General features: G+C 36.8%; 1 protein-coding gene across 5 annotated transcripts in view; it reads right to left on the bottom strand.

The window, feature by feature from the left end:
• LOC136346742 (neuroligin-4, X-linked-like) overlaps positions 1 to 19,417 on the bottom strand; it is a 155,275-nt gene that overhangs the window by 54,335 nt on the left and 81,523 nt on the right. For 3 of the 5 annotated variants that reach the window (XM_066296122.1, XM_066296124.1, XM_066296123.1), the window contains exons 2-5: positions 15,630 to 15,726; positions 6,916 to 7,210; positions 6,592 to 6,856; positions 6,083 to 6,235 (exon numbers count right to left, since the gene is read on the bottom strand). In XM_066296122.1, coding sequence (XP_066152219.1) covers positions 6,083 to 6,235; positions 6,592 to 6,856; positions 6,916 to 7,131 — 634 coding nt within the window. In that variant the 5' untranslated portion in view covers positions 7,132 to 7,210; positions 15,630 to 15,726. The remainder of the gene's footprint in view (positions 1 to 6,082; positions 6,236 to 6,591; positions 6,857 to 6,915; positions 7,211 to 15,629; positions 15,727 to 19,417) is intronic. The other 2 variants (XM_066296126.1, XM_066296125.1) reach the window with 1 other exon arrangement.

The raw sequence follows: 19,417 nt of genomic DNA on the forward strand, positions 1-19,417 counted from the left end.
TCAATACTTAAACAAAGTAGCTTTTGCGAAGTGGATTAAGAATGATTTGTTGCTCTTCCTAACACAGTCGAACAATGGAAAGGACGGAGGTCCCAGTGGACTTGAAGAAAATTGCATTGGAGTGCTCCCAATGAAGTTACAGGTGGTCTAGCGCAGAAGCAATTATTTCGAAAGTTAGATAGTACGAGGATAGTCCCAGAAGTACCCGACCCAACACTTGAAGGAAAAAAAAATTGGTAATTATTACCTTATTTCTCAACAGTCTCTTTGCAGATTGATCCATTTTCCCGGCGATATTCTTTAGTTTCTATATCCCGTTTATAGTCAAAAGCTTTGAACGTTTCTAAATAGACATCGCCCTCAGATTCCACCTCTTCATTATTGGCAAATCTCTTTCCATGGAGCAATTTTTTCAAGTTTGGAAATAGAAAATAATCTAAATCTGGCGAATGGGGTGGGCGAGGAAAAAGCTAGAAAACAGCCTGATTGATTTTGGCAATCGCTATGACGGAAGCGTGGTCTAATGTTTTGTCTTGATGAAACAAGACTTTCTTTTTCGCCAAATGCGATCGCTTTTTTCCAATTTCTTCCCTCAAATATTGCAATAAATTTATATAATGTTCTCCGCTTATTGTTTTTCTTTCAGGGAGGTTGTCAATAAAAATTATGCCTCGTACATCTTAAAAAAACGACGTCATCACCTTTCCTGCAGATAGAACAGTTTTCGTTTTCTTTGGAGTTGATTCTCCCCTTCGAGTCCATTGTTTTGATAGTTCTTTCGTCTCAGATGTAAAATGATGAATTCATGTTTCATCCATCGTTATGAACCGAAGCAAAAACTCGCCTTTATTGCTGCGAAACTTTGCCTTAAACGCTCCCTTCAAACATCCTCACGACGCTGTTTTTGTTCAGTTGTGAGTAATCGCGGCACCTACCTCGGGCACAGCTCTCTCATGTCCAATTGTCCGATCAAAATGCGGCGTCCAGTACTTTTTAAAATGCCTCTCACGCCTGCTAATTCGTGTTATTTTAGCCGGACGTTTTCCAGTATAATTTTGTGAATTTTCATCACAGTTTCTTAGAGTGGGGAAATCAAGAGTGTCATCAGGTCGACCACTGCGGAGTTCTTCTTGGCAGCTCGTACGACCCTGTGCTGCCCAATGTTACTAAGACCAAGGCCTTGCAAATGAAAATATCGAATCACGTTCTGATGACCAATTTTTTCATGTTCATAGAATCTCTAATAGCGTTTACTAAAAATGGCCCCGAAACAAACACGAATTAACGTAGCACCTTCAAACGTCAATCATAAGCTTTTCACGGTTAGATCTCTGTAATACAGGCAAATCTTTGACTAAAAAGCGCCATCTATATGTGAAGTTGGACACTTCCAGGACTATCCTCGTATTATAGCTTAAAAGGCCGAAGGCGTTTACGTTTCCGACATTTGCTGGACTTTTTTACGCGGCCATTTAAACTCAAAAAGTTATACCACACAACCTGAATCACTTGAAGACTTGTTGCAACGTACTGTACACGAATGTAATCTTATAACCAGAAATGTTCAATAATCTCAGAAAGCACGTTCTACAACGGCTCCACTACCGTATGGAGGTCGATGGTAGTCATTTTCAACATCTAATAAATTCAAATGACTGATAAGTGAAATCGATAAAATCGCTTTTAAAACATCATCGGACATTAAGAAATAAAATAGCATTGAAAAGGTAATTGAATGCCTTTTAATACGATATATAACATGATACTCCTTTTCATTCCTTAAGGCTTTTATGGTGCAAGTCGCCCCAACTTCGAGATTTAACATAGGAACATGATTATACCAAAGAAATATGAACCCTTCAAAGTTAAAATTGAGGGGGCCGAGCCGTTTCGTGTTTCCTACATCATAAGACAAAACACTTCAGTGGAATGTTTTTGGTCGGCCACCATGTATAGCTCGGATAGGTAAGACACAAACAAACACCATATGGAGTAATCATGAATGCTGCAACTGCAATTTAAAAAAGGGGATATCGAATACCAAATGCTTACCCAAATCAACCATTTAGAATGATGGCTTGACTCGTATCGAAGAAACTCTCATTCTTCAGCGATCGAAACGTTGAATTTCAGATTAGACTATTTCATACCTTTTTGATATTCACCTTTCATGCATTTTAGTTTCCTGTTTATTTTCGGTTTTCCATTTTTTTTCCAAGATTCCAAAGAGGACGATGTCACCGACACGTTAATAAGGGCGTTCATTAGAGTCCTTAGTGAAGGGTAGAACTATTGTCAGATAGTTTCAACTGCGACTATTCCGAGACAATAAAGTAATAGCAATAAAATGCTCGTTATAATTAGACTTCGCAAGTCTCGAAATTTCCAGAAGAATTCACTATTTAATTGAATTTACATCAGGCCTCTTCAGACGAACATAAAATCTTTTCGGTGGAAATTTGAGGCCGGTAAAATTCATATTCGTATCGTGAAATATTCATGTGAGCATTCTTTGTCCATGTTGAAACAATTAATCAATTATCTGAAAATATCATGGGGGTCTGGCTCTAAATTCCTCCCAAGATAAGTGCGGGAAAATGGTAAAAGGGCTGTCATGAATCTCTTCGCATTTCTTGTTTATGTTAAGACCATTAATTGGCATTATCTGACAGTGGTACAGGCTTTTGGTACCAAACTCTTCCCCAGATTAGCGTGGGAAGAGAGCGTTGTTTATAAATTCCTTTAGCGTAGGTGAGAATGACGTTTAGGGGTTTGGTACCCGTGGGAAAAAGGGTGGACAGCCCTTCCTTCTGATCGGTTCTCTCACGAAGAGGGGATGTGTTCTCTGTATGGATACCGGGTTGTATCGGGATTCCATTTTTGGTTCACGGAGAATAAAGAAGTGCTCTGAGAATTGTGTTTTTTTCTCTCCGCCCTTGAGCCGTGAATCTTACATCTATATGTCGTAGCGGTGAAATATATGGACACAATGTGCTCTATGTGTCTTAACGAACGCAAAACAATCGACACGAATTCGTGCAACTGGGCTGTTTAAATGGTAAGAAACAAAGGTCATATTCCGGTTGGACGCAGCCAACCGGCCTCTTTAGTATCATCGATTGTGCCTAATTGGTCGTCAAAGTGCACCTTTTCGCACTCGAATACTAGAACAATATTCCAAAACGGAATATGAGACTGTACAGCGCTTGCAAAAAGTATTACAACACGGTTATTACTTTCATGCACCCGATATTAAAAAAATATTTTAAACTTGCATAGTTTTATTTAAATAAAAAGTTATATATTTAAATAAAAAAGACATTTAATACATTGTTTTCGACGTTCAAAATTTTCACCCCTATCTGGCTATAGCTATTAAGTGTTTATTTTCGAATGGAAAGGTACCCATTGTGCTATATCAAATAAAAGGTAATTCCATAAGGGATACAACGGTATACTAGAACTGAAGTTGTATCTACAGTTTCCTTAAACAAAATTGGACAAACTTTATATCTTAATTAAATTTAAAGTTTTAATCTATGCTTCCTAGACAGACATTCTGTTCTCATTTTACTTTGAAAAAGAGTGAAAAAAAGACAATACGACCTAGAAATTCCATCCATGAGTGTACACACGTTTTTAGACACAAACTGTTTAGGATTTAATAATTATCTTTTTTAGTTTGTCATAAGGTAGGCCAGGGTGGTGCATTCCCTGCGTTACGCCTTTGGTTAGCGTTATCGTGCGAGATGGAATCACAACGCTGCTCTGAAGATTAAGCATGCGGTGTCTCGTCGGCAGGAATTTTCCTAGCGGTATTTCTTATGATTTTAAAAGAGCAGTGTTTGCGTCTAGTGTCGGAATCTTTAATAAAGAATGAAATCCTGCATGATAACTGCTTTATTCTATGGTCACATGACCACCCCATAAAGACCTATTGATCTAAAAGTATAAGCATATAACACACAAATCTACAACCTGAATGGTGCGTTTAGAAAACGATGAATAATCATGAGCTAACGTTAAAGATGCCGGAAGGGATTCAAATTTCATATGAGCTTATCTATTACAATCGTAACATAGACCAACAGATTCCCTGGTTTTGCTAACGATAGCATTTTTCTGTTATATAGAGGGGATTCAATGAGTATGGGCAGCTCTTAAGTCCCGAATGGTTGCCGGATTGATCTAACGTCTGTAGATCGTAATTCGTTCATTAATGAATTATGTTCTAAACAAATAATTATTTTATTACGTTCACGATGGATCCTTTAAAATTCGATGCGAGACAGTTTTTAATTGCACTCTAGGCAGGGTACGCCCATGGTTAGTGCTCAGTGTTTTTCATTCTTAAGACTGGAAAGACGCCTTCATCGTTCTCTTTCCTTTAATGTCGCCGCAAATAAGCTGTGCGTGCACGACTCCGTGAATAAATAAAATATACAAGTTTTAATAAAGAAGCAGCGAGTTTATATTAAAAAAAAGGGGAATAATTTTATATGAACCCCTTTTTTAAGCAAAATATTTTGATTTTCATGGAATTCACTTCTTGGGCATCTACCACAGCTAGAATATCAAATAATGTATCGTTTATCTTAGAATCAAAGAATCGAAATTTTAATTTTTTTCTGACGTATGGAGATACCAAAAGAACGTACGAAGAGGCGTTCCTCATATTTAATGAGAGATATGCAGACCGACTTGTTGATAGAAGAGTGAAATTTCCTCCAAAATGTGAAAGACCTCGAACAGCAACTAATGACGACAAAGCACTAGACGTTCCTTCATCAATCGATGAAAACCCATTGCCGTTTATCAGCACTCTTATCAATGTATTTGATGTATCTTCAAAATCAGTAAGCAATCTTTTAAAACGATATAAACTTTATCCACACAAAATTTCTCTTACTCAAGAGTTGACGCCTGAAGATTTTGATCGCAGAATCGAATTTTGTGAATTGATGCAAGAAAAGGGCATTCAGGATAATAGGTTCTTTTCTAGAATTTGACGTTCGGATGCAGCCACGTTTTGCTTAAATGGATCTATTCAGCGACATAATTGTCGATACTGATCTACAGACAACTCTTATTGGATGCAGACTCTGCATACACAACACCCGCAAAAAACTCAATGCATGGATGAATATAGTCGCCCATAGTAGTTCATCGGTCCATCTTTCACACAGATGCGTAAACAACGCATCATACTTGTTCTTATTGCAAAACGAAATAATTTCAGCGATCGTCGCAATTTTTTCTGGATAAAATGGAAAACAAGTGGCCAGCAATATTCGCTTCCAGCAATGTGGTGCACCATCACATAATGCTATGATCGCGCGAAAATATCTAGATGAGACTTCACCGAGGAGACGGATTGACAGAGGAGAAGCAATGGAATGGCCGCCACGGTGTCCAGATCTTAGGCCCCTCGATTTTTTCCCGTGGGGTCACTTGAAATGTTCCGTTTACAAAAATAGACCCCAAAATTTCATTGTTTAACGTTTTAAAATTGAAACAGAATTAAAATTTAAAAAGGAGCAACACTGGATAATCGAATAAAAGAGTTCGAGGAACGACTGAGCCATTGTCAAATTGTTACTGGAGCTCAGTTTAAGCATCTATTGAAGGAATTTTAATTTTCTTTGACCCAATAGTGAGTTAGTTTATTTCGTGTCAAATAATTTGATTTTTTCAAGGAACTGTAGATTCAATATTAATTTTGAGTATACTGTTGTATCTCTTATTAAATTACCTTTCATTTGATATACTAGAATGGCTACCCTTGCATTTCCAAATAAAAAGTTAGCAAGACTAGCTGGATGGTGATGAAAAATTTGAACACCGAAAATAATGCGTTAAATGCCCTTTTTAGACAAAATTATACGTGTTTTTAGCAGTTTTAAAAAATATCAGGTTTATGAAAGTTAAAAACGTTTTACAAGCGCTACATATGGTATACTACAAAACCCTCATACTTTATAGATAGCCTACGAAATCTCAAATGGTTTCAATGAATTCCTGAAAGGAGTTTCCGTTCTAAGAACAAAGTAACATTTGCTTTTTCATAATAAAACAAACTTACCAAGAATTCCCAGACGATAATTTAACGTAACGACAATGACGTGACCATACGATGCCAACACGCTACCATCGTAGGGATGGGCTGCACCCCACTCGAAGCTTTCGCCGTGCACGAAGACTAAAACTGCGTAGGGGGCCTCGAAACCCCGATTTCCTGCAACGGTTGTTTGCATTTAGATCTAATGGGACCTAATTATCTTAAGAGCGATTAGCCAAACAATTCCAGAACGCAGTTTAGATAATAAACCGAGTCGCAGATGTTAGGCCTCCCGTGGGCCCCGTTCTTATGTTTGCCTTTCAGGAAGGTCGGCACTAATTTACTGTAATAGTCTTGTATATGGAGTATAATCCTGGTTTTAAGTTTCTTGTTGGTGACTTTGCTTTGTTAGGTCTAATGGTAAGATTAAGTTGAAGTTTGGGGTGTAGTGAGGTTTGCGTCTTATTACATGACAGCACTTTTGTATTTTCTAGCCTGCTAACGTTAACGAATTTTTTTTTTTTTTTACTTACCGCTCCCAGGTACGTAGATATTTAAAAACAAACAATCCTCTGATTGGTTCTCTAACAGCGGCAACAATTTCTTCAAATATTGGAACCGTCCCTTGGGCATCAACTCAAGAGCTGCCGTCCTGTTGCTGATATCTGGATACTTTTGTGGACAAACCGGGCCGAAGCTGTCCGCCAATCGAGTCCCTGTCCAAGCGGGAGGCGGTTGAGGAGCCTCAAACCTCAATTGCCCAATTGGAGCTGCTGCGTACGGCACCCCACGAAAAACCTGCATCCAGATGTTCATCGCGTTGCAATGTTTTGTAATTTAGATATCAAACGGCCTACCTCTACCGGCTCCAAGTGCCTCGAATTCAGCTCCATGATCACCCCTCTGATGGCTCCGTTTTGTATATCTACTATCCTAGAGCTGTACCTTGGAGGACCTCCCGCTTTTGCCTGCGGGCCAGTCGCAAAGAAAAGAAATAAAAGAATTAAGCGGCAACGCAACAAAATCAGGAAAGTTGTTGAGTGGTTGTCTGTGGTGATGCATGGGGGAAGCATGATCCGTTGTGGGAAGTAGGGGGACCTGCATTACTGTGGCCACTTCCTCAGGTGATCAGAGACCGGAGAAGGAGGCGATCTAGGCAAATACATCTACCGTGAGAAAATCGAGGTAACATCTGTCTGGTAGAAATTAATTCGTAGAAGAACAGAGGCGTGCCAAACAGGGTGCGTAGGTAGTAAAATCTATTTTTTGCGAAGGATCTATGACTCGTTAAAAAATCCTATATAATATTTGTCATTATTTTTTACGCCTCTAGAACCGTAGTACGCCAAACAAACTGCTGAAACGTGCCAACTTCTTCTTTGCGAACTTACACTTATACAGGGAGATTTTAAAAACTGGACACACTGAAAAAAGAGGTAAAACATCTGTCCCAAAAAATGGACTGCACAATACACAAACACAAAAGTATAGATATTTTACGTTACGTCCGTTGCTAAGTAAAGTCCTCGAACGCACAAAAAAGACTTCAGGAACTGATCGGAATACAAATACCAATATATCAGTATAGCTTTAAACTGGAACATTCAGCTATTCACTGACTCTTTGTTTTAGCTGACAACATGCAGTGCAACTATAAATTATTCCCTCTCCCCTCCTATTAACCTTTTGACAAATTATTATTTTCTTAAAACTCAAACAAGCACTAAAATAGAGCAAAAACACTTTTTATTTTTTATTAGTTTTATTTATTTGTCTAAATGTTTTCTACGTGATTGGTACAGCAAAAGAATCGATCTTTTTCAATTCAAGCGTAGGCCAAGTAACATCGTGCACTAAAGATGTCTTAAAGGTATTATACAGTTAATGGTGTAATGCGATTTAAAATCGGTCGATTAATTATTTTACGTATCGATTATTATATATCGAAATTAATTTATGAGAGGGCTATTAATTAAAGAAATTAAATCGAAAAAGTGCAATACAAGTTCAGATTAGTAGAATATAAGCAATAACGCGAATCGCGTGTACGTGTGTAATTGAATGGTTTTCGATTTCAGTCTTATAGTATACAGGGTGAGTCGGGAGGGTCGTGCCAAACTTCAGGAGCGTGTTGTACATGAAAAATAAATGTAAAAAACTCAAATGTTGTTATCCGATTTTCGTTTGTTTACAAGTTATAGCGTAAATAAAATTAAAACATAAAATTAAAAAAGTTTATAAATTTCATAAGAAATTCTATAAATTAACGTATGGATATCATAGTAAATGTTCAAAAATGTTGCCATTAACTTCTAAACATTTTCGGCTTCGTCTATGAAGAGCATTCGTTGCGCTCCTGATTGTTTCATGTCTTTCTTTAATCGCAGCTGCAGCATTTCCAATGCTGCAGCTGCAGTGCATCTTGAGTGTCCACTTTCACTCTTTACACTTCAGTTTTAACCCTACAAACAATAGTCTAGTGGTGTGAGGTCTGGAGACCTCGGAGGCCAACTAATAGGGCCACCACGACCAATCCAACGTATTAATTTATGGAATTTCTTATGAAATTTATAATTTTTTTAAATTTTATGTTTTAATTTTATTTACGCTATAACTTGTAAACAAACGAAAATCGGATAACAACATTTGAGTTTCTTTACATTTATTTTTCATGTACAACACACTCCTGAACTTTGGCACGATCCTCCCGACTCACCCTGTATAAATGAGTCTTAATAATTTATTAATTATGTGTGTGTTAAAAGAAAAAATTTAAGTTGCTTTTATTTTTGTTGAAGCTAGCCGACACTACCATGATGTCACTAGATAGTTTAATAAAACTTTTTTAAATATTTTTTATCGTTGTTACTATCATTATAAATTATATTAGTCATCGGATTATTCTTCTATTTCCTATTAACGAAAAAGTATTTTTAGTTATTTGTGCGCTATGAAACTGAACTTGCATTGCATTTCTTACATAAATTTTTTCAATTTATAGTTCCTCTACTCAAAGACTAATTAATCTCTTTTAAATCACATTCCGTCATTAGGTGCAGCTTTAAAACGCTTTTAACTCAAGGTATCACTTGATCCGTGCTCCAATTTCCTTTAAATAGGCCCTTTTGCCCTGCCGGGGACGTAAACAATATTTAGAGAAATAAATAAAAACAAAAAAAAAGTGTTTTTGCTCTATTTAATGCTGTTTCTGAATAAAAAGAAATTATTACTTCAAATAGGAACACAGCCAGAGGGGGGGGGGGGGGGGGGTATAGATAAATTTGGAAACGTACGTGTATAAAAACGTATCTAAAAGATCACGAGGTCTATTTATAGAACTTAATAAGATATTTCACAGCTTCTACCTAATTCATATGATCAAATGCTTATAAAAAAAAACGCTGAAAGCTAGAAGTACGAATTTGCTAAACACATAATTTCCTTTTTTTGAAACTCGAAGGAAAATATTCAAAAAAAAATTAAATACTGAAAAAAAGTTCCTTTTTTCCCAGCTTATCTAACGAGATAAATCAAAATGATTGACATTGCATTATTCCAACTTTACCGCTTCTGTAATATGGCGATACCATATTTGAATTCAGCTTTTTTTTCTGATTACGATGATATATCACATGTTAAAGTTCAGTTTTGTAGTTTAGTACAAATATGAAAAATCCAGTTTTTGCAGATTATGCATTGGAAAATATCGTCAATGTTTTTGTTTATTAAAACATTTTTCACAGTTTGATTGATTTTCCTTTAACGTTATTCCGAGTTACAAAATCAATATACATTTAGTTGCAAAATATCTTTTTCAAGCGAAGTGAAATGAGTTTGAATTTACAAGTTTGGTCCATTTTCTAAGCCCAAACGACGCGTTTATAGGCCAAATGGGAATGACGTGGAAATTTTACAATGAGTGAGCAAACTGTTAAACCTTTTTTTTATCACAAAGAAAATCTTCGAAAGACACCCGGCCTAATGTCTTATCGGCCGGGTAGTATGGAATTCACCGGGGCGCCTACCCATTAAAAATCTTGGAAATGTAGGAACCCCTCTCGGACCCGGAATTGTCCCTGAGATTTATATCGTCAGTGCCGGAGAAAATTTTCCTCTTTGTGGGTATTCTGCTGTTTCGTCTTGGCACTTAGGGCCTCCGACGTGTTTATTTTTTGCACCACGACCCCATTCTTTTTGTGGTGATGCACAAGGTCATCCTTTACCAGCGGTCTCCATCCATTTGCCGACCATACCCAATGTCGCTCATGCGATCATCGGAAGGGAACCTCCAGACCAATACTGTAGGCGCTTAGCTAAAATGTTAAACCCTACTTAAATATAATGAAACGATAATGAATGGAGTTCCCCATTAGATTCAAAAAAATCCTTCTGGTTTAAAACATGGCTTCAGGTAGGCGGAGAATTTTGTAAAAATGTACTGCGTGGCATACAAAAGAGAACACCCCGTAAAAATGGTTTTATTTAAATGTTTCTTGTGCTAAAACAAATACTTCATTGCAAAATTGAGCAAATTTAAATGAACCAAAAAATAAATAAATAATTTGTCAGTTCTCTGAGGAGTTTTATACATTCGTGTACACGTCTGGGCATGGATCTAATGAGGTGATTGATGTCCTCTTGGGGTATCTCATTCCAGACTAACTGGATTCCATGACATAGCGTCGTTAGAGTTTGGGGAGGGATGAGGTAAATTGTGCACCCTTCTACCTACTATATCTCATACATGTTCAATCGGTTAGAGGCTTGGAGATTGAGAAGGCCAAGGTAGCAAATTGATTTCATTTTGTAGAAAAAAGTCCGTAATCATTTTAGCCGTATATGGACGTGCATTGTCTTGCTGGAAAACTGGATTAATAAGAGTTTCCCGATAAGGCACGAGATGAGATTCCAAAATTTTTTGGATGTATCATTGGGCTGTTATACTGCCTCTAATGAAAAGTAAAGGTGAACTGCTACCATATGCAATAGCACCCGAAACCATCATGTGAACGGTCTGATGGACGTGCCTCCGTATTGTAAACTGAGGATCCCGTCTTTCACTCCGTTTTCCTCTTACTCTTGTCCGACCATCACGCATACCCAAACAGAATTTGGATTCGTTACCAACCATTTTTTCCCGTTCCAGATTCCAATGTATCCGTCCTCTGCACTACTACAATCGATTTTGACGATGATTTAAGGTGAGGGGTAACACAAGATGGGGATGATAAGAAATCAGTCCAAAACTTTTTATCCGACGATAAATTTTTCGAATCCCAATGGGGCTTCCATACTCGGCAAACCACTGATCCGCCAGCGTCCTCGATAAGACAAACTTATCTTTTAGGGCCATAATTCGAAAGAGGCGATCTTGGCGTTCTGTGGTTCTTCAGGATCGACCAGTACTTCTGTTTGCTCTTCTTGGAATTATGTCGGACATCTCACTATAGTGTTTACACTACGGTTCAATGTAGTGGCGATTTCCACAAATGACCTCTCGTAAACCCACTACTCGACCTCTCTCAAACTCGCTAAATTGATGAACTTTTCGCTGCATTCTGCGTCTGGTACATATTTAATTAATCTAAACGCAGTTTCTAAGGACGTTATACATCAATAAATGATATCTTGCAGTTATGTTGTTGATATTTTATTTCAATTTTTATAGTTAAAAAAATTCTAAAATTCCTTATAATTTTTAAATACGTTGATAAATATGACTGTAAATCGTGTTTTGTGTTCCCATATACAAACATGTATGTAGGATCCAGTAGTTAAATCAACCACCCTGTAGATAGTTTTTAATTGTATTGCATTGTGTATTCCGATCAGGTCGAGACTATCGGAACGTTTGTAGATTGTAAATAGAGTTAGGGTTAAGTTATTGTTAAGGAGATGATGTATCCCTTTGGCACGTCCATGGTAGACTTTGGTTGGTGCGTGAGAATTCCCACCGAGTTACTTTGTCGGCATGGGAGTTCCCCGCGGAAGACTTTGTCGGCATCGGTATTACTTATGAAAAGCTTTGTCGGCCTCAATATTGCAGACTCAATTATCGCCAGTGACGAAGGACCTCTTATCAGCTTCGCCACCATGATCTAATGCGGCGGGTAGTGCACGTGGTGTCGATGGCACCCCAACTAGGGTACGTCCATGGTGCACCGCCAGAGGGTTTAGCATTTAAGACTTTCCCGAAGACGGGGAATTCCTATTCCAATTCCGATTCCTATTGACATTCGATTCGAATCTATTCTATTTACGGGGCATCTTCAAGAGTTACATTTAAATATCCATTTTTGAATTGGACCCTAGACTAACGATATAAAAACCCTACATATATATTAAAAATTATTTAAATAGAACCATTTTTACGGGGTGTTCTCTTTTCTATGCCACGCAGTACATAAATATCGTCCGTTTAAAATTCATATCAACCAAATTTTGCATCCAAAATATTCTCAAAGGAAGATAGCGATATGTAGGAACATCATCATCGCATTTCGTTAGAGTAATTGGAAACAATGGAGACATAAGTTTGCTAGCACGTTCACCAGAGTTTGCTTATCTGTTGTTTGAGTATGGAAAACTATGGAAGATCTCATTTATAAATCCGCATTCACCGATATTAAGGACTTGCGAAAGAAGATCCTCACAACTTTAAGGATAAAAACATGAAGTAGGGGCGCTTTGAAATTAATGCAGAGTTTAAGAGCGTGCATTGAGCGGTGCTTGAAAGTGGAGGGTAAACGCTTTGAGCACCTCTTATAATTTTCTCCATTTCTTTGTTTTTTATTTTATTACCTTCATGGCAATATTTCCGCAAACAGGTTTTCGAATATCTCCACCAAACTGCAAAATCGAACATTAACATGTGACACATAATAGTAATCAGGAAAAAAGTTGAATTTGGAATTTTGAAAATTGACGATAATGCCCCTGATAAAAACACAAAGTGGATGATTATTGGCGAGAAATAAAGCGTGTGATTTAAAATTGGACATCGCTACGTTGTAGAAGAGGCAACGATGTGGCAACGTACTGAAGATTTTGACTTTTCATCATCAAATAAGCTGAGAAAAAATAAAAACGTCGTTCAAAAATGTCAGTTTTTTTCGAATATCTCAAAAAGTCATCGAAATTTTTCAAATTTTGAAACAGCATATTTTTTAACTCCAAATTACTCAACCTTGCCCCAATTTAACCGACCCCGTATCTTTTATTTCACGATTGTGTAATGGGTCTTGGTGAAGTAGTTTATTTCACTGTTACAAAATGCACACGCAACACATTCAATTAGATATGCAAAAATAAAGAACTCGGTTAATGAAATACACCTCCACGAGACATCTCGACCAAGAGAAGGTTTGCAAGTATTGCGAAGTTCTTAAGTACAAAGACCAAGGGCTAACACACATACATAGGCGTACTGCGGCTGAGAGACAATTATCGGCTAATTTCTTGTTGATCTTTTAGATAGTGATATTTAGTTGAATAGCGAGATGGACCTTTCATTGGTATGTTGCAGTTATACCGATTTAGCAGAACGGGGTTGTACTTAAATTCTAGTTCTTGTACAGAAACTGGATAAAAATTTTGCTACGCAGAACCACATGTTTTTGAGAATAACGGATATTGAAATCTGTCTGTGATGTATAATATGTCATGTTCAATATGTATGTATTAATACATAAGCGTAGCAGAGGGATACATTACGGTTGAGCTCCAGAAACGGACGCCCTGTATGCAGAATGTTTTTTTTTATATATAAATGCCAATATCTTGAAAATTATACCGGCGACGGAAAAATGCAAAGACACGTTTACCATGATATGATGGGCGAAGATGATTGAGAGTACGATGAACCCACCTCCTTCTACCAAATGCCTCCCAGCCACCTCAAGTCGATTTTTTTTTGATAATACGGACGTGGTTCCAATAGATCGTCGGAAAGCATTTTCAATAAGCGTTTCAATGGTAGCATAGTGTCTGGATAAGGTCCAAAATGCAAATTCCATGAGTAAGACACCTTGCTGTAGAATTAAATGGTTTTCAGTCAGGAACAAGTAATAGAAGTAACCATTAATTCGAAGTTTTCTTGTAATTAAATTAAAGCATAAGATTTGTCCTGCTCTAATAGTAATTTTTTATAATACGTGTTCAATATTTCTCATACAAGAGTACAAACGATATCCGCCCTCTCTAAAAAATTAATAATGAAAAAATGTAAAAAATTTGATATTTTTCTTTTATTGATATTTACGAAAATTTTCTACTCAGCGAATCGTCAAATCCTTTTTATTATCTGAGAGTCGGTTCGTGCTGCTTCTTGCAGATTTTCAATAGAAACATGGTTTATTCAAATTGCGGATCGGGTCGAAATCGTTTTTATTTATGGTGACGAGGAACATTGTCTTTTATGAATCACAGAAATATTTCGCCAGCGACATTTCTGGAACGAACTCGTCTTTCCTACATTAGGAAATTAACACGAAAACTTAACGAAACCGGCTAACGAAAAATGGAATCAACCTTGTGGATATTAGATGAGCTTACTCAAACAACATCTTGAACAATTTGCTCAATATCGATCATTATCTATCTGTGTAGCATCTATATTCTTTAACCTGATTATAAACAGAGTCAGTGCGAAAAGATCTAAAATTACACACATTTCATCCGTGTAGAATTCAGTTTCATCAAGAATTGAATGAAGATGGTCCAGACCCTACGAATTGAATACTGCGAGGTGACATAAGTTTTGATCACCAACCAACACCGGCTACTGCCAAACGTTGATTTCAGTGACGAGTGCAAATTTCACTCGAATGGTATTCTCAATAGGTATAATTATATAATCGAGAATGATGCAACTTCTCGTGTTATGAGAGAAGGAAGCACTCAATATTCACAAACACTGAATGTTTGGGCTCCTTGGAGATAGTATCCTAGGCCGTTTGTTTATTGACGATAATCTAAATGGTGAAATCTACCGCGACGTTTTAGGAAATGCTATTGAATTATCGATAATCCACGAGTTAGTGAATCAGAAGGTCGAAAATGGCAAATTACAACCGAATGAACATTTATTAAAATTTCAACACGATGGGGCACCGCCACATTTCGTTTTACCCGTTAGGCATTGGTTCGGAAACAAGTATCCCAAAAGATGTATTGGAAGGAGAGGAGCGATAAAATGATCCCCTAGGTCTCTCGATTTCACGCCCTTAGAATTCTTTTTCTGGGAGCACTTGAAATCTGTAGTGTTCGAAACCCACCCAGAAACAACTGAATGGTTAAGGGAGCGAATTTTTAGGGTGAGTCCGTCATACCCATCATAGTATGGTAAACGTGTTTTTGGATTTTTCCATTGCAGACATTATTTTTAAGACATTGGCAGTTATAATTTTAAAAATCCACCTTATATGTGAAAAAATTTGAATATTTTAGCGAGAATTTTAGAACGTAATTGTTGGCACCATTTTTCGCAGCAAGTGGTATCGCCTGATTGCATCCACTTGGGACACCTCGCACATTACTATAACTCTCAATAAAGGTTTGTATTGTTGATTACCTGGGAGGAACGCTGTTCTTAAACCGCATTATGGAGACGCTTGATCTTCAAGACATGATAATTAAAGGTTTGACAACATCAGTGATATTTCCACTATCTGAAAATGAAACGAGTGATGTTAGTAAACCCACACTATAAGCCGGAGATAATTTTTTATTTATTTCATAAAAACGTTTTACTATTACTTAAGTCATTGTGTCGGGGTCGCTTCAGCTTGAGCCCATGTAAAAACGTAAATATCGCGAGTTCGAGCTGTTGAGAACACTCAGAGGGAATTTTTTGGAGAGAAAGAACACCATTTTCGGCAGAACTATGAGCATTGCATCTGCCCTCTTCTAATCGACGAGAAAAACGTTTCTTAAGCCCCGACTCGACATTCTGTGATCTTCTTCCGTCCTTACCGTTTGTATGTATTATTGTTCGCTTCAGAAACCGATTATTTAGAACCTGCATTATACAATTTTCTCTGGAAAATCCCTCATCCAGAATCAATATTTAGCCAATTAGCGTGTATACACCATCCCAAAGTGAATTTTAGAACGGATACCTACCCAACAGGAATGCGGAACAAGTTATATACAATTAGGCAATTTGTCATTCAAGTTGTTAATTGGCTATAACGTTCCGGTGCAAATTTATTCCTGGGGGGCCTAAAATTGGGCCTGTGTTGTGCACTAACATGGAAGAACTTCATTTGCGTGTATATGGTATTAATTTCCATTTAAGCACATGTGCAGGTAGCTGGAGGTTGGTGCAATTCAGGAGCTATCAGGGAAGGCCGGAGAATGGGGCGTGGGTAAGAATAAATGGCTATAAATTCCAAATGAGTCAATCGTGTGAAATTCAGTATATTCCTTTCGCAAAAGCATTGCCTACCCTAGGTGTTTTTGTAATCATCTAATAGCTATTTCAAATTTAACCAAAATGAAGAAGTGTTCTTGCGAATAAGTACTCGACCTAGACGTCTCAAGTCGTGTATTATAATACACGTATTAGAAGCAAATGAAACATCATAATAAATCTAGCTTAAAATAGAACAATCACATCAATTGGTAAAGAACACTGAATAGATAAAAAAAAAGTCGCAGCTAGACAGGGTGTCCCACCGAGAACCGCCATTCGACGTTTTGGAAAAGCTGTGAACAGCAAAGTTGCGAATGTTTAGCGGTATGGTAAGAGTCTTAAGGCATTCCCATCTAAAATACTTTTAATGACGTCACGCTTCCGGTCGTACCGGAAGTCGATACTTCCTTGCTTATTTCAAACGGAACACCCTATATATTATTGCAGTGTTGGATCCTACGTGCAATTTTAATACAATTTCAAAAGCAACTTTTTACGATTAAATAAATTATTAATGTGTTGGGTTTTTTTAGAATTAAGAGTTTTCAGGATATGTATAATTGAATGTTTAAAGTGACATATGCAGATGCCTGCACAATTAAAAATTGTTGATAAAGCGAAAGGATTTTGTACCTCTTTGTCGCCACTATACTATAAAAGATCCATATTTTAGTATCCTGCCGAGCTTTGCGCAATATTTTCTATAGAGTGTCCACAAAAATGAGGCCAACTTAAGCATCAAAAAATGGTGAAAACTTTAAAATTTTAAAAGGGATCCTACTCTTCTTTTAACGTGTTTGAAACTGAGTCGAAAAAAAATCTACTTTTACGCATAATTAGATTAGCAACTCTACTTTAGGCAAATACCTAAAGTAAAGTTGTATTGTTTTTGGATAATTTCATTTTATAAGTTGACGCAGGGATACTTCATCCCAAATTTTAAACTTTGATGAGTATATGAAACATGTATATATGGAAAATGGAAATGCCAGTAAATTGCCATTGTTATGAGACACAATTCATGCATACTTAAATAAAACAATTAGTTGTATAAAACAACTTTAATTATAGCATTGTAGCTTGAAATTAGGAATGTTCTATCTCTGCATCGACTTATAAAGGGAAACTACCCAAAAACTATGCAACTTTACTTTAGGTGATTAAATGTGTGAAAGTTGATTCTTTTTCCACGCATTTTCATAACACGCCAATATAAGAGGAGGGTTCCTTTCAAAATTTTGAATTTTTCGCCATTTTCCGATCCCCGAGTTGGTTTTACTTTTGTGAAAGTCCCATAGAAAATATTACGAAAAACAAAAATGCAAAACATATACAGTGCGTGCCATTTAAAACAACCAAGCGAATGCCGACTTCCGGTACAACCGGAAGTGCGACGTCATTGAAGATATTTTAGATGAAGTCGCCCCGGAGCTCCCATCAAATCGCCAAATTTTCGTAATTTTGCTATTCATAGTTTCCCCAGAACATCTAACGGTGGTTTCCTGTGGGACACCCTGTATTGTAGATGTTGTTCTGGTTCCCAATGCGAACAAATCGCCAAAGGGTAAACAAACAAATATCCTCGATGTTTCTCGATTCTGTGTCGTTTATCCATCGTCACAAACACGTATAATACGTTCAGACCTTATTTCTTCTCGGGAGATATTATATGTTATATACCGGACGTCCCAGAAAAAAAATGGTACAAGGTAGTATTCGGCAGCTAAATTTGTATTGTACGAAAGTTAATATATTGATTCTATGAGATCAAAGTGATTTTGTCAATTCCGAAAGTTGGGAAATAAATCTCACAGCTCTTGATTTTCCGACTTGGCATTGTTTCTATGGAGAGTTCCTCGGTATGATAAATTCATTTACAATCTCTGTTTTACGCCAGCTGATACGCTGAGATAATAAAAAAAATCTATGTAATTTTTTCATCGGTGCCGATAACTTCAAAATTTGTACGAATTCTTGTACTTCACATTAAAAAAGGTATTTTGTAAAAAAACTCGTACCTCAAACCAATTTTGTTGAACGGTACTTAGCCTTCGCAAGACACGACTTACGTCTAGTTTTCAAGGAAGTCTTTCTAGTTTGAAACCAATGTTTTTGGTTTACGGAGGATGCCACACCTGCTTATTACCTTATGCGTGTAAAGAAGTTCTTGAATATCAATTTTCTATATCGATTAATTAGTCGGAGTGGTAAACATCGGTGGCCTCCATGATGTCCCGACTTAAGCCCATTAGATTTCTTTTTTTTTTTTTTTGGTGTTCTTGGATCCCTGATAAGCCAATCAGTACTTGACAGTAGAGACAAGTTATGAGATATTATTTAAAAACTATGATTAAACCTTTCCGAGGTGCGACAAAATTTTGGTTTAAGACTTGGAAAATGTATTGGTGTAAAAGGTGCAGAATATCTCTTGATGTAAAACCGTTAAGAGTATCAGAATTCGTAGACATTCAAGTTATCGGCGGTAATAAGAAAAAGTTAAGTCGATTTTTTACTCCTCAGCGCGTAGATCAAGACCTGTCAGCCAGTTTTAAATAAATATTTTAAATTAAGTGTATAGCAAAATGAGCATGGTGGATAGGCCTATATGTATATGAGAATTCAACTTTTCTGGGTAAAATAGATCTATTGGGTTGCAAAAAGAATATTTCTTTTTACTTTGGGTGGATTTTCCAAAATGGCCTTGAAATATATTAAAGAGATCGCGTAAATGCTTTCATTTTTTTTAAACTCGAATATCTCAGAAACTAAAAGAGATACAAAAATGAAAAAAAAACTAATTTATAATTGAGACTCTGAAGAATATATATAATTTTTTTAAATAATTTTTAAAGGGTCGCACCATTTCTAAAAACTTTTAAGTGCTAGTTTTTAATTGCGGTTTTTGAGTGATAGTCACAAATTAAATACATGTCATAATATGGTTC

This window comes from Euwallacea fornicatus, chromosome 24 (genome assembly GCF_040115645.1).
Source record: "Euwallacea fornicatus isolate EFF26 chromosome 24, ASM4011564v1, whole genome shotgun sequence".
In the NCBI taxonomy this organism is placed as follows: Eukaryota; Metazoa; Arthropoda; class Insecta; order Coleoptera; family Curculionidae; genus Euwallacea; species Euwallacea fornicatus.